This window comes from Oenanthe melanoleuca, chromosome 3, assembly GCF_029582105.1.
Source record: "Oenanthe melanoleuca isolate GR-GAL-2019-014 chromosome 3, OMel1.0, whole genome shotgun sequence".
Taxonomy (NCBI): domain Eukaryota; kingdom Metazoa; phylum Chordata; class Aves; order Passeriformes; family Muscicapidae; genus Oenanthe; species Oenanthe melanoleuca.
The window spans coordinates 64,321,488-64,349,212 of record NC_079336.1 but is presented as its reverse complement, the minus strand read 5'-3'; the positions used below and the strand labels follow the sequence as shown (position 1 = coordinate 64,349,212).

Here is a 27,725-nt window from a genome sequence, read left to right as displayed (position 1 = left end):
ATCTGATTCCTTATTCCTTCACTATATATATAGATAGTGATTCCTTATATCCGTGGTACATACCATCTGCTAATGATCCATCTTTAGGACAAGATGGGGCAATCATCTTTATCTTTTCCACAACCCATCCTCCCTCCAGGAAGATATCATCTGCTGCTGGCCCATTGAGTCCCACTGTATGACTGATAAAATTACATCATCCCACTGGGAGATGCTCCAGCCAGGGGGAGGACCAAGCCTTTCCTACCTAGATAAAAACTAAGATTTTGAACACCAAGGTACCTTCTTTCCACTGGATTCCAAAGGAAAGCCAGACCTTTCTACATCATCCCTGGACTTTTGGAAGAAGGCTGCACCCTTCTACAGGTGCACTGCTTCAGCTGAACCACACCTGCCACTGCAGGGGGACTGTAGCCACCATTTAATGGGACTGCTACCAACACCCTGACTGATGGGGTGTCAGGCTGTACTCTGACTCTGTCAGGGTTGGGACTGTTTTTTGTAATACTGTATTTCTATTTTAATTTTCCCAATAAAGAACTGTTATTCCTAATTCCCATATCTTTGATTGAGAGCCCCTTAATTTCAAATTTATAATAATTTGGAGGGAGGGGGTTTACATTCTCTATTTCAAAGAGAAGCTTCTGCCTTTATTGGCAGATAACTGTCCTTCAAACCAGGACAGTGAGTCATACTGGTTCATACATGGCTGAAGATAATTGTAATAAACTGAACGTTAAGGCATATTGTGCTAACTCTTCAATTCCAAGGTATCCATCCTTTCAGGTGAAGGAATTGAAAAGGAAAATCTGAGCTGGTTCTGTAGCTCTGGCTTCCTTCAACGCAAGTTCATTGGCTCCAGTGCTTCTGACTCTGAGGTTCACCTTAGGACTATTTTTAACATAATTTACAGAAAATAGTCAGAAGTATATTAAATTATATTGCACATAAGATTTTGAATGATATTGGTACATTTCATTGCCTACTCTGATTACTGTTCTTCCCAGTTTGATAGAAAAAGTAATGTCAGAAGTGATAGAAGAACATATTCTTAGGAGAAGTTAACATAATCCAAATGGAATTCTAACTGCAGTAGGATTTAAAACTTGTGGAGTGTGTCATACATAGAATCATGGAGTGAAAAAAGAACTGGAAAAGAAGAATTCAATCACTGTGGCCATGTTATTTCTATGCATTTATTAGCTGATAAACTGTTCATTCAAATGTGCTCTTTCCAGAATGCATTGATTTTAAACTTTGCTGCCTGCTGTCCGGAAATACTACACTGCTGACTGAGTCATCATGTCACCGAGTCTAAGTATGTAAGAACTGTACAGACTTCAAACTGGCATGTAGAGAGGAAATCTCTCGTCTGGTAGATATTGGCCTAAATTTACTTCTTACTGAAGTTCTTGTTTTTATTTTACGTTAACAACAAAAAAGAAAAGAAAAAGGACTTGTATCACATACTCGTAACTTTGGCCATCCGTTCTCACATTAACCCAGCATTTCAGTGCTGTGACAGTAACATCCGTCCCTCACTCGGTCCTTGGCAGCCGGCGCCTCTCCCCTCTCACGGCGCTGGTACAGCGCACTGCCCTGTTAAAACTCTGCGGGCCTTTTGATTTCTGCGCATGTAACGCTGATAAATGTCACGTTATCGCTGTTATCCACGCTCCGGCTGGCAGGATCGCTGGCAGGATCGCCGGCAGGATCGCCGTCAGGAACGCGCGGTCCCGCACAGCAGCACGGGCGGGCCGCGCGGGGCACCATGGGGATCGTAGTCCCCGCGCGCGGGGCGGGGCCACCGCGCTCAGCGCGCGCTGCTTGAAAGCCCCGGGGCGGCCGCCGCGCGCCACGGCCGAGCCGAGCCGAGCCGGGCTGGGCTGGGCTGGGCTGAGCCGGGCCGGAGGAGCCGCCACTGCGCCAGCGGGGCCGAGTCTCCGCGTCCCTCCTCGGTTCCTCTCTCGCCCCACTGCCGGGCAGCGCCGGCCCGCGACGAGCCGCAGCCGCCGCCGCGTGGGGAGCGGCCCCGAGCCGGGATGCGCGGGGGCACCCGCAGCAGCTTCCCGCGGCCCGTCTGTGAGTGAGCGGGCGAACACCCAGAGCGGCGATCGGCAGCGCAGAGAACTCGGCTCTGCGTTCGCTCCGCTCCTTTCCCCGCGCTCCGCGGCACCATGGGCATCCAGGGCCTGCTGCCGTTCATCAAGGAGGCCGCCGAGCCCTCGCACGTGAAGAAGTACAAAGGGCTGGCGGTGGCCGTGGACACCTACTGCTGGCTGCACAAAGGCGCCTACGCCTGTGCTGAGAAGCTGGCCCGAGGGGAGCCCACCGATCTGTAAGTCACGGTTAGGTCTCGACCCTTTTGCAAACTCAAGTTTTGTTAACTTGCTGTTTCCTGAACGAAAAATTAAGTTGCAGTAGTTTCGCTTCATACTATTGCTTCTGAATTCTGAGTTGAACTCTTTAAAAATAGAAATTTTTGGCGATAAATTAAAAGCTTTCCAGTTGTGCAAAATTTAAAAAATATTAAAGTATATATTACGGAAAAAACTCTCAAGATGTTTTTTTTTTTGTTAGACTACCTAAGGCTGTATTAGTTAGGTATGCTTTTCCTAGCGTGTCTCAATCTCAACTATGATCTGATTTCTCTGACGAAATTCTGTCCGTGCAATTCCTTAATTTCAAATTTAATATTTTTTTCAGACACCTTTTTTGTATGCAAAGAGAGTTTGTAAATACTGCTATGACAAAGGTTGTAATGAGGCCAAGGAATTTTGGGAGATGTGTTGTGCACTGAATAGGGTGTAAGATTTTTTTTTGCTTAGCATACTGCATTTTTAGTTAAAGTAGCTTTTCTAAAACACATTTACACAGTTATATTTCTAAGGAAGGAAACACACAAAAACTGTGGTCATATTTCAGATTCAACTCCACACCTTAGATCAGGTTTGTGTTTCTTGTCCATCCCTGGAAATGTGGGTTGAACTCGTTTTAGATTGGATATAGGAAGGTTGGAATTCTCCACTGGATGTCATGTCATGCAGGTTCCCTTAGGGCACATTACTCAGGGTTGTGTCTAGATGGCTTTCAAATATCTCCAGAGAAGGAAGAGACTCCAAAACCTCTCTGGCCAGCCTGTTTCAGTGCTTGGTTACTTGCACAGTAAGGAAGTTGTACTTATATTCTAGTGGAATTCCTGTGTTTTGGTTTCTGCCTGCTGCCTTTTGTCCTATTCCTTGGCACCACCCAGGAGACCTTGGATTCATCAAATGTTTGATTGGAGGCAAGAGAGAGTTGGTGCTTTGCAAATAGATTTTCAAGTATTTACTGCTGCTCATGTTAATTTGAAGAACTGTGGAGTTTCAATCCAACCCTGCCTTGAAGGTAGTGGAGGTTCCTCTCAGGAGAGTCCTGAGAATGGGATGCACTTCAGTTGAGGAAAAAATTGACTGTCAGGAGAAATATTCATTCATAGTCATAGGAAACTTTGGAATGGTTGAATTTGAATACATGAACACTTTATGGGTAAATCTTGTTTCCATGCACATACGATCCTAGACTGGCACCTTAACTATAGCCTAGAGTCCTTTCATGCTCTAAAATCATCTGAATGAAGGTATTATATAGCTACAATGCTATTTGCTCCTGTCTTTCGAAAATTAGTGTTATTTTTCTGTAGCTCTAAATTCAGTTTCTTCAGTGCTCACATCCTTGCATTCTAAATGCTTCCAAATCCCACTCTCCTTTTCCTCCTTTCCTCTGTTGATGAGGTTGCTCTTGCTCTTGCTCAGTGTCCTTAAAATTAAAAAAAAAAACCTTTTTGAGCATTCCTACAATATGCTTGCTTAGTGTTTATTTACAGCAATTATTAGATTTTAGTTCTGTGCTGCTGATAAAATGATCTCATACAGATCTGTAGAAATGAGAGGTAAGAGGGAATAAATAACCTCTGGAGTGCCAACAAATATTTTTTCAAGGGATGGTTTTTGAAGGAGGAGGATTGCCTCCTGGGCCATATACCATCTTCGCGTTTTGTACAGAAGGAGAACTTTTCGTCTTTTGGAATATTTTCAGTTCTATGCGTGTATTTTTAGTATGGGAAGATAGGTTTGTATGTCTTGTCCATAGGATATATCCATTATGTGGAGAGAAGAGTGGATAGCTCTACAAGGAGAGATTAAATAACCCCATCACTTCCAACTCTGCAAAAGTGTGTTTAGTCTGCCTTTCTGGGGAAAGGACATGTGCTGTGCTTGTCTGCTTTCTGTTTCCCTGGCTATTATTAATTGAGTTGCTGAAAGTACACATTCTATGTTTTATGTGGTCAAGTTTTTGTCAGTATTGAATCCTAATGTAGCAAAATCAACCAAATTATACTTGAATTCTTATTTCATTTTGCCTAAGAGAAAGGAGCAGTCAGCTCACTTCTGAACTGGGAGGTGGATTGTTTCTCTTGGTAAAAAAAAGAAAACAATTCAAATGTTCTTAGTTTTTTCTGATACTGGGGGAATATACAAACTGTTATGATTTTTGAACAATAGTCTTAAACTTAGTGCTCCTTTCCTGCAGCTGGAAAATATGTAATGGACTTGTGGTCAACAATAAGTTTCTTTTTTTTTCTCTATTTTTATTATTGTTAATACAGCTATGTAGCTTTCTGTATGAAACTTGTTCATATGCTCCTCTCATTTGGAATTAAACCAATTTTGGTATTTGATGGATGTACCCTACCCTCTAAGAAGGAAGTGGAAAAGGCACGACGAGAGTAAGTACTGAACTGTATTGATTTGCAAGCAAAGCAGTTTTATCACTACAGCAAAAATCAATAACCCTCAAACTTCAGCTAAGAAGTAAGCTCTGGTAAACCCCCTTGCAATGTAGTGTGATATTTTTAAATTTACATCTAAAATCATATTAACTTCTTAGAGATTTTATTCCAAAAATAGAAATGCATTTCATAATTGAAAGCCATTTTATAGAGGAAGGAAGTAAACCTTTGAGCAGTAGTTCCTGTAATATATTAGAGGCTTTTAGTTTACCCACACTTGTGATCTCTGGCCAAAAATATTTTTCCCTAACATAATTTTATCTAAAAATAGCATCCCTTTCCTCATCTTTCACTACAACTAAAAGATAAACTTGTTTCAAATTTGGATTCAGGTGCCTATAAATGTGACTTTTCAGTGAAGCTATGAGAATTTTTCAGTAGTGGTTGTTATTTATGAATTCTCATGGGACACATGCTTCCTTCAGCGTGAAATGAATAATTTCCGATTTATGAAATTAAGTAAATTAGGTTTTCTGTCCTCTAAATCAATAAGTATCTAATGTCAGATACTCCAAATTCCCATTAAATCTATTTTACTGCAAGCTGAGTGGATGCATTTCTTCCTTTACACTGCTGATTTCAGTTCCTATTTGTCACTGTTTTCTGAGAAAATATTATCAATTTCAACATTCAAATCTAATTGTCCTTGTCAGTGCAATAACCTAATTCTTTTGTTTTAAAAAATTATGCAGTAGCCCAGATTTGGAAGATGTTGCAATTTTTCCCCCTTTCTTACTCATCTCTCTTAGTCCCTTCTTTAAGAGACTAAGCTGTTTGTTCTTTAAGTGAAAAATAATCTGAAATGGTGGGTTTTTTTGTCTTTCTTTTAGGAGGCGTCAAGCCAGTCTTCTGAAGGGGAAACAATTGTTGCAGGAAGGGAGGCTGTCAGAAGCTAGAGAATGTTTTGGGCGCAGTGTAAATATTACCCATGCTATGGCTCATGAAGTTATTAAAGTAAGCCAACATCTTTATTAATAATGCCAGTTTAAAAAAAAAAATCTCTGCAATAGATAGCATATCCTAATTTGTATTTTTCTGGCTATATCACTGTCTCTCCTATATAGGAAAGGATAGTATTCCCGCCTGCTTAGTCTCTAATGTCCTGCATATTGTTGGATTGTGTTGATTTGGCATAATTAACAAATTTCAAGTTTATTATGCTCATTTGTATAAATAATAATGATGTGTCAAATAAAACACATCTCTTCCTACAACTATGAACTGAATCTGATAACACCCCTTTTACTTTGCAGCACAAAAAATAATCAAATATTTTTTTGCATTTTTCCCTTTGTCTAGTTTCTGAGCATGGACTACAGTAAAAAAATTGGCTGATTAAAAGTTGTAGTAGTTTTTTGCTATACTTTCAATGCAGTCATAGGGTCTTTATCAGAAAGTATTAAGTTTGTTCTAGTACTGTTCTCCTTTGTCCAGAATATAACTTGAATGGGATTGAAGCTGTCAGCTGTGGTCAGGTGCACTGGCAATAGTGTTATAGGAAAGGTTGTTTATGTAATCCAGTGTGTATGGTTCTAAACTGCTTAAAAGTTGAGTTTTTGACTATGAAATATTGAACACTTACTGGGGGCAGGATGGGTGTGATTAAAAACGTCATGGCTTTGGCTTTTTAATGTAGAGGTTTTTATGCTTTCTGATCTCTTAAGGTAATTACTGAAAATTAATGCAAAGTACTTGTATGCTTCTTGTTCATGTACAGGCTGCACGAGCCCAGGGAGTTGATTGTATTGTTGCTCCTTATGAGGCTGATGCTCAGCTGGCTTATCTTAATAAGACTGGCATGGTTCAGGCTATAATTACGGAAGACTCTGATCTTTTGGCTTTTGGATGTAAAAAGGTATGGAAGAAAATACTAATAGCCTTTACCTCTTGCTGATATCTGAGCGGAGTTTTAAGTTGCCAAATACGTTTGATGTATGGATTAACTCTTCAGCAGCAAATGTGGGAAACAGAAGAGAGGAGAATAGAACTTTGTCTCTCTTGTTTCCACCAAGTGCAATGAACCACCTTATATGGATGAAAAATATTGTTTTCACTTCCTCTTAATTTTCAGGTGTTTCTAAAAATTGACAAGTTTGGAAATGGACTAGAGATAGATCAAGCTCGGCTAGGAAACTGCAAGCAGCTTGGAAATGTATTTACAGAAGAGAAATTCCGCCACATGTGTATTCTTTCTGGTTGTGACTACCTCCCTTCAATTCATGGAATTGGGTTAGCTAAAGCATGCAAGTTACTAAAATTAGCCAACAATCCAGATATTATAAAGGTAAACTCAGTTTTGCTTTGTGTTTTGTTTTTTGGGAGCCTATATCAGTATATACAAAATTTAACACTGAATTGAAAATTTAAAGGGTTCTTGACTTCCTCCATTTTGAGGAGAATACTGGCAAATTTTTTTTACCTTGCTTAAAAGAGATGCTGAACTAAACTTACTCAAGTGTTGAAGCTGTTATGTATTTATAAGAAATATACTGAAGTAAATTTAGGATTAAAACAATTCTTTACCTTCAAGGGTTTATTCTGTTTGAAGGGGAACTGTATTCCCCCCCATTACTGCTTGCTTCTGCCGATTAGTTATTAGAACTGCTCAATGGACTGTTATTTTTGTATAAGTACAGATTTTTCTGTGTGGGGAGGGGTAGAGATTGGGAATCTTATTTAAAGGCATATGTATGGCTATGGATATTTCTACATTAAAAACAGTAAGGAAGAAGTGTGATATTATGCAAAACAAATTAATATAGGGTGTTTTTTTTTTCTTGTCCAATGTATGGAATTAAAACAAATATTGTATTAGGAGATATAGAAGCTAAGAGGGTGGTCATAAGTTCTGTGTGGGTTGTAAGTGAGGACAGAGGTTAAGAGCTAATAAGAATACCACCTCATGGGGCTGTCATGGAGGCAGGTAAATCTAATCCATAGAAACATTTTAATTAACTTAGTGTGTTATCTTCTTTCATAAATTACTTGTGTATTTTATTTTTTTCTCTCACGGACAAAGAACTATGATATTTAATTTTGAAATGTTTTGTATCATATTGAGCAGACATCAAAGCAACTGGTTTGGCTTTTGAGGAAGTAAAAGGGGAACTTTGAACTTTTCCCATGCAAATCATAATTTGCTTTAATGTACCTCTGAGCAAAATTCATTATTTGTTAGTTGTAATTCTAGTTAGTTGTTTTTGGTTTGGTTTTTTTCATTATAAGAACCTGGGCGTATTGCTTATATGTCCTGATCATATGAATGATAAAAATTTGATGTGCATTACTTTAAAGAAATACTCCTTAAGGAGATGATCTGTTTTTCATATCACATTTTGTATTGATATATTTATTGAAGGAGGAGATATAAAAATTGAATTGCTATTTATGTAATTGTAGACAATTTGAGTGGGAAAATAATGTAGAAATTTCTGTTTTCTTTCCTTCCCTTATTTAAGTTGAATCTGCTTGTTGCAGTAGGGCACTCATTCTACATTTAATTACAAGCAAAGATAATTAATAGTTGAAATGTATTTAACCTTTCATGTGACCTGTTAAAATGAAACAGTTGAGTAATGTCTTTTTTTGACAGGTTATTAAGAAAATGGGGCAGTACTTGAAGATGAATATAACAGTACCAGAAGAATACATACAGGGTTTTACACGAGCTAATAATACATTCCTGTATCAATTAGTTTTTGATCCAATCAACAGAAAATTAGTTCCTCTGAATGCATATGGAGATGATATTGATCCAGAAACACTAACTTATGCAGGACGGTATCCTTTGTGTTGAAACAGCAGAATGGGGAAATAAGGGTGAACTGATGTGGTGATCTTACAATTTTGATTGCATCTGTGGTGTACTTAGATGGTTTGGGTTTTTTTCACAACCCTACTTTGACTAAAGCCTGGCTTTTCTGCAGTCTTAAACTTTTTTTTGGAGGTTTTCTTCCTTCTCGTTTGCTCTGATTTTAATAATGTTTTTAAAAATGCAGGGGGTAACTAAATGACCTACTATTGATACATTGTTTTAGGCAGAAGTTATTGCTCTGGTTGTTTTCTTTAGAAAACAAATTGTTCAATACAGTTTAAATGTGAACTGACTGCTTTATGGCTGTCTTGAATTTCTCCCTGTGTTGTGTTATCTCTTCCAGTTTAATTCTTGCAATTTGTGCTCAACTCAGTCTCTGGTCTTAGTATTTCCTGTTTTATGAGATCCCTCTTCCTATAGAAAAGGTAGCATTTTGCCACATCTGTGCAATATAAATATAAAAGGAAGATTAGGAAAATGAAGGAAGAGAGGGGACTGTTAAAGTAGTTAGTAGCTTTGTATGTTCAAGTCATTTCATCTCTGGCATTTGGAGAAATCAGGAATGAGAAAGTAGTTGCTACCTCTCCTATTGATAATTGAAAGATTTAATTTTGACTTTCATGATTTGGCAAAGTTCTATTACAATTGCTGTTACATCAGATTGAGCTAGGAGTAGTGGTATTAATCCTTTGGGTTAATATTCTAGCCATACTTTTTAGCTGAAAAATGGGAAAGTTCTAACTTTTGGGGTACAGTTGTTGAAATATACTGTAATATTCAGATATTTTCCTTTACTATGATGGGAACAGACATGTTGGTGATGATACTGCTTTTCAAATTGCTATTGGCAATATTGATATCAATACAATGGAACAAATTGATAATTATAACCCCGACACAGCACAGGTAATGTCTTGTTATGAAGTTAGGTATTAAGAATTAGATGTGGGTCTGAGTGTTAATAGGAAAATGTGATTGAATACTATCCACAAACGAAATGTCAGTGAAACCTATTACAGAAATTGTGTGCTCCCAGACACATAATTCTCACTCTTAAAGGTAAAGTTTTGTTTTTCATGGCATTTGGCTTTAATATCTGTTTTACTTTCAGACATTTTTGGTAAGTCCTTAAATCTGTTTACAGAAGTAACTGTTTAAAGAGAAAATTCTCGAAGAGTTTTAGATTTCTTCCTAGAATAATCCGATATTGTTTCCTGAATAGAAATAAATTTTAAACTTTAAATTTGGTCTGAGATGAGCAGTTAGTCACTTGTGCCATATTGAAATGAAGACATCATGGGAGCACAACAAAAAGTATGAAAAGTGTGAGAATTGTGAAAACAAAAAAAAAAGGGTTTATATAGAGTATGTCACTAGATGTACAGTTTTCAACATTTCTTTCCTTGCATGCTAAGTCAGGAAATCATATATAGAAAGCAAGATTATAAGCCTGTGTCTTGGTTTTTAATTATTTTTTGTAGCCTGTGCAGCAGAGAAGTTGTGGCTGGAATGATCGACATGATAATCATGTCAATAGCATTTGGAGCAGAGAATACAAGTATGGTGCCACTGAAGATCCTGCTCCTCCTAAAATGCATTTCCCAGAGAAACCAATAACCAAAGGCATGGAGAAAATAATTAGTGTTAAAGGACTAAAGCTTGCAGGCAAAGAGCTCTTGGCAAAAAGGCCAAGGAGTGGTATGTTTATATTAAGTTTATATTATTTATATTAAGTTATACTAAGTGTATGAATAATGGTAGAAGGCTGTGGGAAAAGAAAGTATTTTATCTTGTACTTTATGATATGAGGCTTTAGAGGCTTAGCTCTTGAATGTTATTATCTGTATTCTGTTTTCAACAAGCTACAAGATTAACAAGCCATAGTATTAAACAGGACTTAATTCTAAATTTCTTTGGGTTGCTATAAAACTACTGGTTTCAATTTTCAAGTTATGCTTAATGCAGTCTGTATTTTGATATAGTTTTGGTTTAAATTTCAATCTTAAAATGGTTTGTGAAGTAGTTAAAGCAGCCTGTTTTTCCTAGCATTGAAATTAGGCCAGACAGAAAACATAAAGAATGTTTTCTGTCTTCAGACCGTGCTGCCTCTATTCCCTGTATAGGTGTTCTTTATGTCAACTTTTTCACTTCCTCTAGTGCATCTGTGATATTTCATCATCTATACCACCTGAATTATGTGTTCAAATAACTGTGGGCTTGTAATAGGAAAGGCACGGGTTTTTTTTCTTATTGTGCTTTATGTTAAGTGTTTTCCTCTGATTCCTTTGCTTTCTGATTATACTGCTGGGGCTTTATTGTTTTCCTTTGTTACTCCTGGTATCTTGCTATTCCCTTGCTTATCAAAGTCTGTAGGTAGTTTAGCAACCTGCCTTTAAAAGAAATGTAGTTTCGTTGTAGTTGTCTGCCTTCATTCCATCTACCTTATCACTGAGTTATTTTTAAGGCTATGTACTAGAAAACAATGGTGTTAAAGACATCTAAACTTTATTGTCAATAATTTTCTTACCAGACCTTACTTATGTTTTTATGCTTGTGAGAGTAAATATCTCATATTTAGTTATCTCATAACTGGTTAATTGTAGAATGTGCTTCTACAGTGATGCTTAAATTGTCTTTAGAATCAGAAGTCTCAGATGGAGATCTGTTGAAGCAATATTCATTTTCAAAAACAAAAAGAATCAAGAAGGAGAATGATATTGATGGTGAAGCACAAAAGAGCGCGTCAGCAATACAAAGCCTTGATTCTCCAGGAATTTCCATCACTCAAGAAAGCTCTAACTCCCTACCCAGAGTTAGAAATAAATTTGCTTCTTTTTTACAAAGGAAAAACAAAGAGAAGGATGCCGTAATTGTTCCAGGAACTAGAAGCAGGTATGTTTGTCACATGGCAAAATACTATTTGCAGTCCTGGTTGCTAAAATAGCCTGAATACTGAAAATAGGAGAAATGCTACCTCAAACTTTTCATGCAACTGTATTGCATCTCAGCCAGGATGGTGGATCCTTTGTGCTAGGCATGCTATCTATTTGTGAGACAAATAATGTTCATTTTTTACTGCAGAAGTGAAGACTGAGACTATTCATGAGAGAATCGTAGAACTGTTTGATTTGGATGGGACCTTAAAATCATCTCATTCCAACCCCCCAGCATTGTCAGGACACCTTTCATTATACCAGACTGCTCAGAGATCCATCCAACTTGATCCTGAGCACTTCCAGGGATGAGGCATCTGCAGCTTCTCTGGGCAAGCTGTTCCAGTGTGCCACACACTCACATTTACCACACAGCGAAGAATTTCCTCCCAATATCTAATTTCAACCTCCTTCAACTTGTCTTGTCACTACATGCTCTTGTGAAAAGGCTCTCTCCAGCTGTCCTGTAGGCTCTGCTGTAGGTACTGCAAGGTGCTGTAAGGTCTCCCTGGAGCCTTTTCTTCTCTAGGCTGAACAGCCCTGATTTTTCTCAGCCTATCTTTGTAGGAGAGGTGCTCCAGTTTTGTGATCAATTTAGTGGTTCTCAAGAGAATATTCAATATCTCTGGGTATCAAAAATAATTAGGGATTGGCTGGAGTTTTTTTCCAGGGTGGCTACTTTGTGGCAAATATGTAAGCTGTTAATACATGGACTTAAGTTGATGGGGCTTTTTGTTTGTTATAGTAAAGCTAAACCTGCTCATACTCTATGACAAATACCTATTCTTACCCCATCCCATTCAGCTTATGCTGCTGATCTCTGCAACAGCACTTTAAGAACAGGGACTTTGTTAGGTTTTTTCTGTTTGTTTGTTTGTTTGCTTGTTTTACAAAACATTATCACAATTAAGTCTATTATTCTGTAATTTTTATCCTAAATAATCTGAATATTTTTGAGCAGTGCAATTTTACAGAGCAGTCTTAATACCTAAGTTTTAAAGCACACCTTTCTGAACTGAAAGTCTTTGAAATTTTTTTTTTTTATTGCATCAAAAACTAAGAGGAGTCACTGATGACAGGTTCTTCTCTAAATCTGTGCTCAGTATTCTCAGGAACTGCTGCTATAGCATGGAAAAAAAGTAGTCAGGTTCTATTGTCTTTGATATGTGGTACTGAAGTATTTCACTACTAGCTTTGTCATCATTAATTAATATATTTTTAAATTTTGTAGGATTTCTAGATGTTTCTCTTTCAGGTGAAGAATCTTCTTAGTGTTTCAGTCAAAGAATGCCATTTTTACTGATGCTTTTTTCCTGCTTTTTTTTTCTTTTTCTTTTTTTTTTTTTTAACTAAATGTCTCCCAGAGGAATTTTTCCCATTGCCAAAATAATTTGTCTGCAAGTATGCCTTGAAAATAAAATTGATGGATAGAGACAATGATTGGTGAGGACATACTCATTTGCATAACTTTATTCCCCCTTGCCTTCATCTTTTTTTTTTTTTTTTTTCCTTTTTTAGGTTTTTCTGCAATGATGCAGTTATGTTTGACAGTAGTGCAAAGAAGAAAGATGGTGATCCAACTCATGGTGATGATCAGGATTGCCAGAAACAGGAAGTACAACATGTAGCTGAAGATGCTTCTAGGCTTTCAGGAACTGAAAAATCATCATGGACTGTCTTTACACCTCCTGGAGAAATGCAGAAAAGTTGTTCCCAGTGGTTTAGCAGCCTCAAAAGTAACTCAGGAAATCTTGGTCCATCTCTTACTGTATTTTCACAGCAGTTTCACCAACACAGAAACAACTGCATTGTATCCCAGGAGGATCAGATTAATGGGGCAGTGTCTGATGAATTGGAGGAAGAGTCCTCCCCCTTGATAGAACTGGAACAGTCATCAGAGTCTCATGGGTCTTGTGAGCCATCAGAATGCAGTTTGGAGTCTTCAGAAATCCTACAAGTGTCCAACAACAGCTCAGGTGCAAAGGTAAGAAAATTAGACATTGTTTCAGCATTTGTTTTTGCTTTAAATTATAAAAGAAATTATGCAGTGAAGTCTCCTTTTCAGAATAGTGCCCTGCAGGTGATGTAGCTTGTGCTAACAACTTGGTCTAAATAGAATCACAGAATGATCATATTCATGTCAATGCTTAACATTGTACAGAATGGATTGACATACTAGCTTAAATAAAGTCTGTTCTCTGGTTTTAGTTTTTGAGTCTTTCTGCTGCTATCACTGCAGTGCCTCATTAAAACACTTGGTAGGCAACCTTTTGTTCTCTGCTTTTAGTCCCTGAAGTGCTTTCAGAAGCACATGCATGCCTTTGTACCTTTGTAGTGTCACTTGCTAAACGTCCATGTTTTTGTATGAGCTCTTAGAACTGCTGAAAACATTGTAGCTTAAAGTATATACATGTAGATATGAAAACATATATTGTGTTTATGAAAAAACAGCCTGTTTTAAAACCAGATCAATTTTCTCTTGAAGGAGTCTGATTCTAGTTCAAAGCTGTATGATGATCAATGTTCTCAGTCTCTGCTATTTTCTGCTGGTCAAACTAACAAAAAAAATACAATCTTAAAAGCCAAGGTAAGAATTCTTTTAACTTTTTGTGCTTTACTAAACTCTGAAACTCAGTTTCTACTAGTTCATTTTGGAACTTGTAATGAAAGACTTAATCAACGCAAATGTTGGCAAGACAAAGCTATATTCTCGTTCATCTACCCTGGAGCTGGGGTGAAATATAACCACTTATGATTGATAACAGAGTTGCAAATTCCCTGGGGATTTTAAACACTTAGGTGTAAAGTAAGACAAGAAAACCCACTTCAGGTTTTATGATATAAATTGCAGTAAAGCTCACAGTCCAGATACAGTCACAAGATACAACTGTAATTTGATTTCTCTGTGTTTGCTTGGATGTCTAACAATAAACTTATGTTCCTTGTCTTTGGAACATTTCTAAGAGCTTAATATATTTGTCTAGTTAATAAAGACTTCTAAGACTTAACAGCTCTGACTCCTTAGGTGATGGCATTAGAATTGGCCAAAAGATGAGTAAGTAAGAGTCAGATGTTTTTGTCCTTCTATAAATGCCCTCTACTAAGTTTTCTTGTAGGCAGACTAAAAATCCCAAGCTTCTCTCTGCCAGTCAAGAATATTGTGTGTTTTGTAAAATAGTGACATCTTGTGGTCATTGTTAGGAACTTATTTGTTAAGAAAAAAGTTACATTTGTATTTTGGAACATTAATATTTTTCCTACTTTTTCTCAACAAGACTGAGCAAGGAAATCATCCTGGCATTCAGAATTCTAAATACTTTGGTTTTAAGGCTGTATTTAATATGTTTTGCATTATTTTGCTCACCTTAAAAGGTATATTGGGAGAATGAATGTATTAAATACTGGGGGGAACACATTATGGAAGTACTGATGTAATACAAGTGTCATATAAAAATAAAATTTCAACAAACTTGGAGCCCTTCAGATAGCAAAAACTGCTGAAAATCTGTGAGGACAATAGAGTTACTTTAAAGCAAGTGGCTTGTAGGAGGATTTCCACCACTTATTTTCGTGGGCATGAATTCTCTCTTCTTCCTTTATGTGCTGGTATTAATAATTATAAATAATTACATCAGAAAATTGGCTTGGCCAAAAAGTAACCTGACAACAACAACCACAAAGTCAGTTATACTGTAACTTGGGCCCACCCAGACTCTTGGACTCCTGTGAGTTGTAGCACCAGTAAGACCATAGGAGAGGGAAGGTAGAGATCAGGAGCAGTACTCTTGGCTCAGTTTTCTTTTACAGTTTATTAAAATCATGTTAGAATATTTATTAGGACAGTGCAAGTATAAAACCAGTGAAGTGCTTGCTGGTGTTAAATGTAGTAGAAGATACCAAGGGTTAAAATGAGTTCCAGATTTAGGGGAAGAAGAGTTAATCATGTAATGAATAACTTATTCTGATTTTGGTAAGCTGGATATCGGTTATGTAGATTTACTGACAGAAATTTATTAACTAGGGGGGGCAATCTGAAAAATTTATCAGTTCTTATTGTGGTTCCAATCCAAAATGTGAAGTACTACCTATTCTATTTTAATGTCAAAACTAGTAAAAGCTTTTTATTTACAAATGCTTATGTGATACCAAACTCCCTAAGACCTCAAGGTTTTTTCTGTGATACTATTTCAGCTGTGGTTTTTACTGCTAATTATTTTTCTCAAGTGCTGTGAGCCCAGTGAAGAGGCTAATGCTGATAATACAAAAGAGCATTCTGTTCTGGCTTTAAATTTCTTAGCAGGTGTTCACCATGCAGCTTTGCCTACTTTTGGGTTAGCTAAATTAAGTTACAGCTCTGACATAATTCACTGCTATGGGGATATGTAGGATTTGGGTGCCTTCACGTGCTACAAAAAGAGCAAGGTGATAGATAAAAAGCAAAAAACTATAAGGCAGGCAGTTTTAAGATTTTATTTTATTCTTCCTAGTATTCTTGTTCCAATTTTCAGCTTACATTCTAAATACTTTTTTCCCTGCTTGGAATACTAAGATCTGCTTAATATATTTAGGTAGATTAATAATTAATTAACTAATGTTAATGTAATTTCAATCATAGGATCATTAAGGTTGGAAAATGCCTTTGCAGTCAGGTTTGGCTGTCAAACCAGCACTACCACGTTCACCATTGACTGTATCCTGAAGTGCTGTATCTACACAATTTTTGAACACTTCCAGGAATTGTGATTCTGCCACGTCTCTGGGCAGCCTGTTCCAATGTTTTACAGCCCTTTGCATGAAGAAATTTTTCTTACTATCCAATCTAAACCTCCCCTGGTGCAACTTGAGACCATTTCCTCATGTCCTATTCCTAGTTGTCAGGAAGAAGAGGCCAACCCCCACCTAGCCACACCTTCCCTTCATGTAATTGTAGAAGGTGATAAAGTCACCCCTGAGCCTCCTTTTCTCCAGGCTAAAGGCCCCCAACTCCTTCAGCTGCTCCTCATCAGACTTGTGCTCCAGACCCTTCACCAGCTCTATTGTCTATTTGAACTCATTCCAGTGCCTCAATGTCTTCCTTCTAGATAGGGACCAAAACTTAACACAGTATTTGAGGTGCAGAAAAATTATAACAGATGCGTATGGTGGGGGAATGGCAAAATGCTATTATGTTTCAGAAAGATGCTAAGATGTTCTAACTTAAGTCTGGTTGCATTTGAGGGAGAGAGATTCTGGCCAAGCACTGTTTTTCTCAGCTCCTAGTATAGAAACTGGATGAGAAGGTTCAGGTAGAGGTCTAATGATCCTTGGGGTCATAGTACTGTTACCTGTGCTCTTACTTATGGTTCCATCTTCATGAAATCTGAGTGTCACAAGGAGTGATGCCAGAGAGTTGTGTCTCTTAAAGTTCTAAAAGATGGCATTGCATGAGAGCATAGCAAGTAGTCTTCAAACAGATGAAAAAATAAATATTCAGTAGATTTTAAAAACTGCACTCAAAAGAAATGAGTATTTACAGCCTTAACACAAAGACTTATGAAAGCTGGTTTGCCAGTTCTTAGAGCTGCAGTATGTCTTATGTTTGAGATGCCATTTTTTTAGATTATAGATTATCTAAATATACTTTGTTATGGCATTTCAGGTTGCATTACCTCAACACAAAGTAAAACACTTTATTTTTTTTATTATCAGCTTTGCAGCATGGTATCTGTTGCCTGCAGGTTGGCATTTTAACTATGTGTACTGCAATATTAAAATCCCACAGGTTCCTGGATTACATAAATCCAGTAATATAAGGCCACAAATGGTAACCAAGCTCAAGCCATTGATAAGAGCTAAAGTAAGTGGACTAAGCAGGAAACTGTCACCTGTGCAGAAGAGAAAGGACTGTGATACTGAAAACAAGCTGGGGCTGCAATCCACTATTGGTGAACTCTGGAAAAGCTTCCAATTTAAAAGGTGAGTTGTTTTAACCCTTTACTTAGTACATTGCATGCTTTTTTACAAAAGCAACAATTTCAAAGTGGACTCTACACATGTTCTCCATACAATTCAATAAGGGTAACAGTGCAAGATGGGATATTTTCTACATACAGTTATAACTTCCTAAGCTTAATGTAAACATGAAGCATGGTGTTTGGTAAATATGTTCTTATAATTACATTTTTCTTTGTAACCAGGAAAAACTCTCAGCTAAAATTCACTTACTGAATTTTATTGATAATTACATTTAGTTTACAGTAATTGGTATGAACATCATTGCCATTGTTTGCCATCAAACACCAAAAATAATTTTTTTACCTAAATGCAAAAGATGCACTGAAGTTGCTAAATTTAGTTGAGTACAAGACTGCTTCTATTTAACTCTGTGTCCCTCACATTTGGAGATGGCTGATTGTCAGGAGTGTTCTGCTTTCAAGATGATGGTGTATTGATGGAATATTTCTGTTATCTGGAGGATCTGATTACAAGAGACATTCTTGCACATTATAAAATGCTGTTGCTTTTCCTTGTGGGGATGACTTGTCTAACTTGAAGTTTCTGCAATAGCTTCAAGGTTTGAATTTGAGGGGCAATTATTATTTTTAAAAAGTAAAACAGATATTCTGACTTGCACTATCTCCACAGGCTCAGATAAAAACTCCTGGTGACAAAGTTTTTTCAGCTTTAAGAAGCAATCTCAACTTAGAAAAAATAAGTCTTATTTAAATAAAATTATTTTCACTAACTTGAAACCAAATGTGAGTAAGATAGAAGTATTCTTTGTACTGAGCAGTAAATGTTGATATTGGTGAGCATGTGTTAATTCAGATGAATGTATTTTAGTAAGTTTGGGCTGTAGGGTAGGTTATTATAAACACAAAACTGATCTCTGATTAAAAAATGACTTATGGTATTTACATTTTTAGAAATCTTACTTTTTATTATCCTCCTTATGGGGTGTAAGAATGATTGGCAGTTTCAAGGAGGAAGTGAAAGTGTTTGTGTATTTATTGCTTGACCTCTATTTGAGAATGTCTGACCAGGGGTGCTCACAGGGAGAAAATTCATAAATTTGGATTTATCAGAATACAGGCAGAGCAGTGTGAGCCTAGGTACCACTCTCTGCTGATGGTTGCAATACTTGGCACCTACCATGCACATTTTATGCATTCAGTTTTGGTTGGTTTGTAGCCCCTGTGTATTTATACTGGCGATATCTATTTTTCTATTACTTCTACGTAAGCAATAATTTTTTTATTAGCTTTTAGGGTTTTTTTTTTTTCTCAACATATTTCACAAATTGGGGGTTTCCACTGCTAAAACTTGCTTAGCTCATTTTTTTCCTGATATTTTAAGATATTTCTGAATTAGCCTTATGTTTTAACAGTTACATTACCTTATGGCAAATAAATCATGTGGGACACTAATGTTTTGCCTTAATGTCAAGGTTCAGAAGACTTAAATGTTAAGGAAGCATGTACAACCCAAAGTAGGATGGGGTATGTACCTCATTTGATAAATAAAGCTAGCAGCTATCATTGTCACTTTCAGTGAAGTCGTTCAGTTGTATTAAAATTAAAACTTTGCTTCAGAAATTTTTTTGTACTTATTCATAGATGGAATGGGTAGTTAGGTAAGGGGTCTTGTTTTGTTTTAACCTATATATTCTTACAGGCCTGTGGTTAGAAACACAAAATAATTATAACATTCTTTGGTTTTGTCTTTTTTTGGTGCAGGGAGTATGAAAAACTTCCATCTTGTAGGAAGTCAGATCCTTTATCTCCAATCAAAGACAATATACAGCTCACTCCAGAAACAGAAGAAGAAATCTTTAATCATCTGGAACATAGTCATGTTCAGAGAGCTATATTCCAATGAACTGCAAGCTGTTCATGATGGGATGGATTTTTAATCATTGTCAAAATTTATCTTTTGGATATTTCATCAGTATATAAAAGATGCTTTGAAAACCAGCAATGTACTTTAGCCTGACTAGTGATTTATCATCTCTTTTATAAAAGCATTAATTCAAAGTACAGTTCTATACTGACTAGAATAAAGTAATTCAGATTCTTCTGTTCTCCTATTCAAAGTCCCCATGCTAAATTTTTCTCCAAACACTTTTAGTTGCCCCTGGGCATTTCATGTAGGTCGCACATCCGATCCAAGTTTCTATAAGAGCAGCAAAACAAGTTTGTGTATTTGTAATAATTAATCATTTTTTGCCTTGTTTTTCCTCTTGAGACTAATCTGGCTTCAGTACAGGTTTAAAACTGCTCTTAAGTATGCATAATAGTCTGCAGTATACTTCCATCACTCTGATAACTATTTATTTTCCCTATAAGGGAAGATTTGCTCTCTCAACTGTTGACCTTGCTTTATACAGTTGTGTTGGTGGTGGGAATAACTTGGGGTCTGCAGGAAGGAATATCACAAATATCTGGTCCCCAAATTCTCACTTTAATAGAATGCTATCAAAAAAAATAATCTATTCACTTTTATATTCTTCTCCAATGAAAGACATCCAAAATGCCAGTCCTCAGAGGTAGGGTTACAAAATAGCATTGTCATCACAACAGACCAAACTTCAGTGTTCAACTAAAGAGAAGGAATGCAGGAGACCAGAGTCCTTGCTGTATGTGACTCAATTACCATGAAATAGTGGGATTTCAGATTTCTACCTTGCAAATCAGGATTTGGGTCACTGTAAAGGTATGTTTGAAACTTTTCTCTCTTTAGGAATGGATAGTATTTCTGCAGCAGATGGAGGTACAAAAAGATATCTTAACCTGTGAAATATGTATTTCTCCATTCCTTAGAATTAATTATTATTAATTAAAGATTAATACTTTCCCTCAGTCTTTGAGCTTTTTGCAAGAGTTTCAAGTTCAAAATTACCTGTGAGAGGCAGAGGTTTTTAGGTTGCAATGTACTTTTTTTTCCTCTCTAAGAGAATTTCCCTCTATGAAGTTAAAGTGATCAGCTGAATTAAATTACAAAGAAGCTGTTTAAAAGACTATTATGCATACATTTGTGGGATCAGCCCTAATTTTTACATTGGTGTTGAAGGTGTGGGATACAAGGAATTGAAGCAATGATGCTCTAGGCCAGGCTTTCTCTCATACATGCACCACTAGAAAATCCCTACTGCTGAAAAGCAGGTTTTTAATGTTGATCTTCAGTGAGAATTATCTCAGGTATGATGTTACAAATGTAGGCCAGAGATAAATGTTTGTGTTTCCAGTCACAGAACTATTGCCTGGGATGAATTTTTATGTGTTCCTACAAATATAATAGAAATGACAGAATAAGTTTTTGAAGGGAAAACATAAAAATAGTTACTTTTCATCCATGGCTTATTTATCAGTGTGGCAGTTGCACAGGTTATTTTGTACAATGTATCCTTGCCTTTTCCCTGCCCCTTCAATCAAAGGGCCACCTATTGTTTAATGCATCATCATAAGAGACAAACTACTTTTTGTGCTATCAAGGACAGGTGCTTTTAAGGGATTATCTTATGTGCAATCTACACTGTATGCTCTTAAAGCTGATTTCTTAAAAATACTTTGGTGTAGTTCCTGATTTGTGTTTTGGAGATCTTGGGTACTGACTACATTACAGAGAATTCTTCTCAGGAATAGAGTCATCTGTTATATTACATTTAAATATGTACATGTAAGCATATAATAGCGTTTAAGTTTTATACTTTTAATGTGGGCTTACTGAGTTAGTGTTTGCTCTGTGGAAGATACAAAAACATAAATGCAAATGAGTTGATGCAAGACTTTATTCCTGAGTTTAATAGGGTAGGGTAATATTCCATAGTAAAAATTATTAAGTATCAGAATAGGAAAAATTATTACAGGTTATGATGGCCTGAGGAGGATAAAATATAACAATGAAAAGAAAAAGGAAAAAAAAACATGGAGGAAGGAGATTGGTATTTAAAAGCTGGGTAGTTAAAAATAAGAATTGAGTAGGAGGAATTGAAAGCAAATGGCAAGCAGAGGCATGACTGTGTTGTTGCATGCTTTAGAATCTCATGTAAAATACTAAATATATCTTTTTAATGTCTATAACTAATATCTCTAAATTTATCAGCAGGACTTCAGAATATTCTTACAAAATGGATAGCATTGCTATACGACATTAAAAGAGTAAATCTTGCCCAGCAAAACTAAATTTACTAACAGTGGTCTAATCAAGCTTCACTTTTGAAAATGCTGGCTAGCCATTCCTTCATCAGAATTCTCATATGACCATATTCAGTATCACAGAGAGTTAATGTGAGAGTGTTATTATCCAAATCCAGTCATGGTTTTGAAACTGTAGGTGACTTGTCCAAAGTCAACTGAGTGCTTCTGCTTAAAACTTTTTATTCCTTCTCACACAAATTAATACAGTAGAGTAATTTTTATGAATGCATGTCAATAAGGATATTTTGAGGTCAACTAGCAGCTATTAGCATCCTTTTTTAAAAACTAGCTAACTCTGTTAAGCTAAATACAATTTTAGATATTTCACCTCACCATTTTTTCTCCAATGAAGATCATTTTAAATTAGCTAATGCCAACTAGTGTATTAAAACCCTTTTAATTAGCAAACACAATGACCGTCAATGTTCACTTGAATTACAGTGGACACTTTTTAAAAAGTTTTAGGTAGACCTAAATAACATAAGTAATAATTTCTAGTTTAAATATAGAAAACACTGATTTCTGAGATTATGGCTGCTAAATACAAGAAATCATTAACATTTTTGGTGGGGTTTTTTTGGTGAATTTTGTTGTTGTTTGGTGGTTTTTTGATGAGTAAATTGCTAAGTAAAGTAGAGTTCAGTTAATGGTCTAAAATCTGATCTCAACTAAGCTGGATTGTCCTTTGTCCAATATTATGTGTATGTTCAGAGGCTTAAATAAGCTAATATTTGTATTGGCTTAAAAGTCTACTTCTTGGAGGTCAGTCATAGTGAGAACATCCATCTTCTCACTAAGCTATAAAAATGATACAATTTTGAAGGTTTCTGTGGTTTGTCTTGTTTTTTCTTGGTTTCCTGTGTCTGGCATGCACACTTTGCCAATGCCAGAATCCTGAAGTGATATCTGTGGGACAAATTTCTGTCTGACAATAAAGACCAAGAGACTTTCAGTTTTCTTCACATTGATGTGGATTTTATCCACTTTGATTTCACAACATTACTTGCTTTAGGCATGCTAGAACATTATGGTCCTATGTTCAGGTCAGTATTTTTAAGTCAAATTTCAGCTGGATTTGAAGAAGAAGAAGAAAAAAAGCATACCTACTGGCAGTGCTTAGCTGAATAAATACAAACTACATATTAAATATCACTATTTTTACTAATGCATCTCTTGCATATCCTCAGGTTTCTTTTTTAAACAATTCTTTAAAACACATAAAAGCTTTGTATAACAGCTAAGTTACAGTAGTCAAAATGTAGTTTGGGGGTTGGTTGGGTTTTTTGGGGTTTTTTTTTTTATGTTATTATGCTATTTCCTTAACAAAAACAACAAAAAAGGCTTCCCTTCTATGCCCTAGCCCACATTTTGATTTATTTATATATTAAACTATCAAAATGCCTTCTGCTTAGCTGCTTTTTAAGCCAGCAGTGGCAAGTGGAGAGAAGAAATTTTGTGAATTTTCTGGAAAAGTTACAATAGTCTGCAGTAGCAATTTCCCCAAAATGAATGGTTTTGGGGTCTGTCCTAAAAACAGCCCACTGAAGATTTCTGTAATTTCCTGTGTTATAGATTATTATTCTAATCTTACTTACTCAGCCTTGAAGTTAGCTCACTGACATCATTATTTGTCTTCAAGGGAGCACTGAATACTGAACTTTACAGCTATGACTTTCTGTTTTTATTCCCTCTTTTAAGTTTTAGATTTGCTTCACAGTAATGGCATGAACGTGGAACATTAATTTAAAACATTCTACATCTCCTCCTCTATAGCAAAGGACAATATTTGTTGTGCAGCCCCATTTTTATTTTCCCATGCAAAGTTATACAGCTATAATTAAGTACTAAGAGACTAGATGCCTCAAAGTTCTATTTTACCTGGGACTCACTGATGTCTGGATCAACACTGGTGTTTAAAAACACCAGGCCAACTTGCTGAATTTGTTTCATGTTTGCACAGTACCAGGTGTAATAGGCTACTGGCTTCTGGAAAGTATTTGAAAGACAAAATCCTTCAAATTCTGGTAGAAAATCTCATTGAGATCTGTTGCAAATCCTCTTCAAAAAATACAGCACATTTTAAGGCAACGCAGCAAAGTAAGAGTAGGGGAGGTGTTACCAATTATTAGAATGAATATTTAAACTACACTAGTCTAGAACATTAATCAAGACTATTTTCATAGCCAAATATAAATAGTACATAACACATTGCTACGTGTAAAGTTTTAGAGTTAATTGTGAAATTCAGTTAACAGGTATTCAGTTGCCTTTCATGAAACAGGGCTTCAGCCTAGAGGTACACAGAAGTAACAAGGCTTTATACTGTGTAAAGTGCACAGCTAAGAAGGCTTGGGTGCTCAGTGTGTTGATTGGAGGCAAGTAACTCAGCACCTGTGACTAGAAAGCTGGGTAATATTTATTGCTATGTTAATTAAACACAAAACAGGATAATTGCCATCCATATCTGAAAACCTTGTGAGCCTGCTTGAGGGTCTGAAAACAGGGACTATTTTGCACAGTAAATCAGAGCTGACTCCTGATTTGCTGGCATGCCTTGTAATAAAGGAAAATACATATTTACCAATTTCTGGCCTTAGGACCCTGATCAGAAATCTATGCCTGAACCCAGCTTTCACAAGGAAAGACTCTCTAAACATATGTCTTCAGCTGAACTGTTCAAAAAGCTCCCAGCACTTACTAATTATCACCACATTTAAACCAAATAAAGCTGTTCTGGAGCACAAACATTTTATGCAGGGTGTGTGAAGTGCTTCTTCCCCTCTCTTTGACATTCTCCAGTAGCAAGGAGTACTGTTTTGGGCACTGTACTTGAGGAAAAATGCAGATGCCCTGGAGACAATCCAGAGAGAAGTAAAAAGAATGAGCAACAGTCTAGAAGGCAGTATGAGGGAGGGTGGAAGGAATTGGCATTGTTTAGTCTAGAGAAAGGAGAACTGAGGAAAGATGGGATGTCAGCCCACAAACTATGAACACTGTTTCTGCAAAACAGAGAATATCAGCTACAGATTGGGAAAGAAGTAATGAAAAGTACACAGCAGAGGAGCTTCAATCTTGTGGCTAGAGCAACTTTCCTTAAATAGATTGGTTTTAGGCTTAATAAAGTTTTCTGGCTACATTTCATTTTCAGTTTAAAAATTAAGTACTGGTATCAGTAAAGATGTGAAGCACAAGTAAACTCTGTATATAAGCTGGAACTTCCAGGCCAATTCAGAAGCCTTAACAATAAACTTTCTAGGATGTCTGGAAGATTTTTGTATTAAACAAGTGCCTGCAGTAAGTCATGCCCACTTAGGATGACAGGGTACTTGTTGCTGAATGCAACTGAATTGACCATAATTAATGCTAAGTTTATATGTAGCAGTACTCTATTTTTATTTGGGTTTTTATTTCATTTTTCAGACAAGCAAGAAAATCTCCTGGGGTGGTAGTGGTTCCATCCCAATTTTTATTTGAATTATTTTCTTCTTGTAGGCCACTGAACACAGAGGTATTAATTTTGCTCAGAGTCATAAAGGTTAATTTTGTGTAAGATCTGACCCTTTTTCTATTTTGAGTCTGTAATATTTCCAGAATTGAAAAGTGACTTTAGAAACTTTTAAAACAGTTGTTTTGAATCTTTTTGTGCTTAATGAGGAAACTGGTTTTCCCTTTTTGTATCAATCTTTAATGTTTAATGTTCTTAATGTTTTGGACCTGAATTTTCAGCCCTGAATTCTTGCTTCATTTCTACTCCTTTCTAGGGATCTAAATAATAAATTCACTAAAGACTACCCACTGTAGCTATAAACAGGACATTACATCTAGATATGCACATTGAAAAGCCATAAAAATTAAAGGACATTTTAGGTTCATATCCTTCTGAACTGAAACTTGGAACTTTATACTTTCTGTGTGGAGTATTTATATCATCAGATTTACTTTATTTGTGCTTCTAGAGACCTGATAACATGGAAGAGTCCATTTACCAGTGATTTGTAAATGCATCTAGTCAGAAACGAGGATCAACTTAGGCTCTCCTTCCCAGAGGACTTCTAGAAATCAGCAGATATGGCAGGTTGAGGAAGTTACTCCATCACAATCGTTTTTTACTTAATGTGTTTTATTGTGCCATTTCTTCTTAACTCCTTAGGGGTACAAGTTTCCTGGACTACTTACTTGCTTGATAGAATACATGAACATACAGCTGTCATACACAACTGTAGTGAGAGTAAATTTGGAGTTGCAGCCATTTAGTGTTTGTAGGTCTCAGTAACAAAGCAACAAAGGTCAACAGTCCTGCTCTCATTTTTTTTAAAAAATTATAAACTCTCTTTGGACTGACTTGGAGGATTAGCCACTGCTCTCCTCTAAACCAGTGAGAGAGTGAAAAATAGCAGTTCTCCACTGTAACAAGGAGACAGCATTCCTGAAATCACCTGAAAACACCTTGAAAATTATATCAGCAATGAAATTTGATTATAAGATTATTAATGTGACCTTCTGCAGTAGGTCACAGATGGTCAGAAAGGAACAGTATAAATATATAAGCCCAGAAACTTCAATTCATAAGGTTGACTGTAAGCTTAAAATCAGCTTTTAGGAGATCTAGGAACACCACTGCCTCTTGATTTATTTTAGGTTCTGCACTAAAAAAGGTAACAAGGGGAATTGAATAACAAGGATGTGTAAAAAGAATAGGAGCAATGTCGAGCCAATTAGAACTCACCCCTTGTTCCAAGAAAAAACATTCATCTCATTACCCTTTCCAACTTATATGCTTGCATATAACTGGGTGATAAAACAATATTCTTTGAGAGCAGTTACATTTCAGCTGGAGACCACAGATGCACGTTTGTTCTGTACAATACTAAATGAACAGACTACACAAGAATGCATCAGTCCAGTGAGTTATACGTCTAAACCTCCATTGTCTGGAGTATAACTTATAAAGCTGCTTCTGCACTTGAGACATGTGCCTAATATAGCTGTGGGTCAGAGTGTCTGAACATTCCTCAGCTGTGCCTGCAGGAGGAGGAGTGCAAAAATGTTGACTCTCCCACATTTATAGCTGTTGTGAAATGCTCTAGCAATCAGCATTAATACTTGAGTTTGTTTTGTGGATTTCTTATTTAAATGACACCAATTTAAGTTGGAAGAACTTAAATTTCCTATATGTGATGTGGATTCAGATGTGAGTGTGCTTGTGTCTGTATGCATATTGGAGATTAAGAGGTTGTAATGTGTAATTAACATGTAATTAACTTCTCCAGTGCTGCCTTCCTGGACAGCTGCAGACATACATAGGTACAAAAACAGTGGACATATAATAGTTTCTATGATGCCACTGAATTCACACATTTAATCATCAAGATATTTGTTGTAACTTAATTAAAATGAAAACAAAAACGACTTCTGAAGTGAAGCAATGCAGTGTATTTTCATGTATGTGATAAACTTTTTCAAAGAAATCACTAGCCAGTGAAATCACTCAATTGGCTCCACTTGTCCTTTTATAAAAATAGATTTGGTGTCATGCACTGAGAAGTCTATTCCACTTGTGCTGCAGGAGAATCTATTATTTATCATGGATTTTTAGGGGGAGGTTTTTTTCCAGGGGAGATTAAATATTTGGACTTCAGAACCGTGGGAAACTACACATCAGTTGGAATGAATGTCTGTTGTTTTTATTCAGGTATTGGTCTGTATCCTGGGGAGTTGCCACACTTGAGGACTTTGAATGTCATTCAAACCTACCTTAGCTCTACCCATCAGTCTTGCCTAGAACCTGACTTGGCTGGATCAGAGATTCTGACTCACAAAGTGTCTGTACAGGTTGTGGGAGGCAAAATAACCCCTGAAAAGCATGGTAGGAAAGATAATTGGTGGATTCTTATTTGTATCTATACATGTGGCCCAGTGAAGGTGAACTCAGTTTGCTGGAAAAGGGTGACATCTGGCAGATTTATATTCAG

The 27,725-nt window shown here is 36.6% G+C and overlaps 1 protein-coding gene across 2 annotated transcripts; it reads left to right on the top strand.

The window, feature by feature from the left end:
- Window positions 1-1,840: 1,840 nt before the first annotated feature.
- EXO1 (exonuclease 1) lies at window positions 1,841-20,037 on the top strand. Of its 2 annotated transcripts, XM_056486284.1 has the most exons (13): window positions 1,841-2,338; window positions 4,649-4,768; window positions 5,662-5,785; window positions 6,549-6,686; window positions 6,903-7,115; window positions 8,424-8,611; window positions 9,455-9,551; window positions 10,127-10,343; window positions 11,285-11,537; window positions 13,097-13,562; window positions 14,064-14,165; window positions 17,340-17,533; window positions 19,294-20,037. In XM_056486284.1, the coding sequence occupies exons 1-13, from the start codon at window positions 2,178-2,180 to the stop codon at window positions 19,433-19,435; spliced, it is 2,415 nt and encodes an 804-aa protein (XP_056342259.1). In that variant the 5' UTR covers window positions 1,841-2,177; the 3' UTR covers window positions 19,436-20,037. The 2 variants fall into 2 exon arrangements, with proteins under 2 accessions (XP_056342259.1, XP_056342260.1); XM_056486285.1 differs by lacking the exon at window positions 14,064-14,165 and having other exon boundaries at window positions 2,075-2,338.
- The last annotated feature ends 7,688 nt before the right edge of the window (window positions 20,038-27,725 follow it).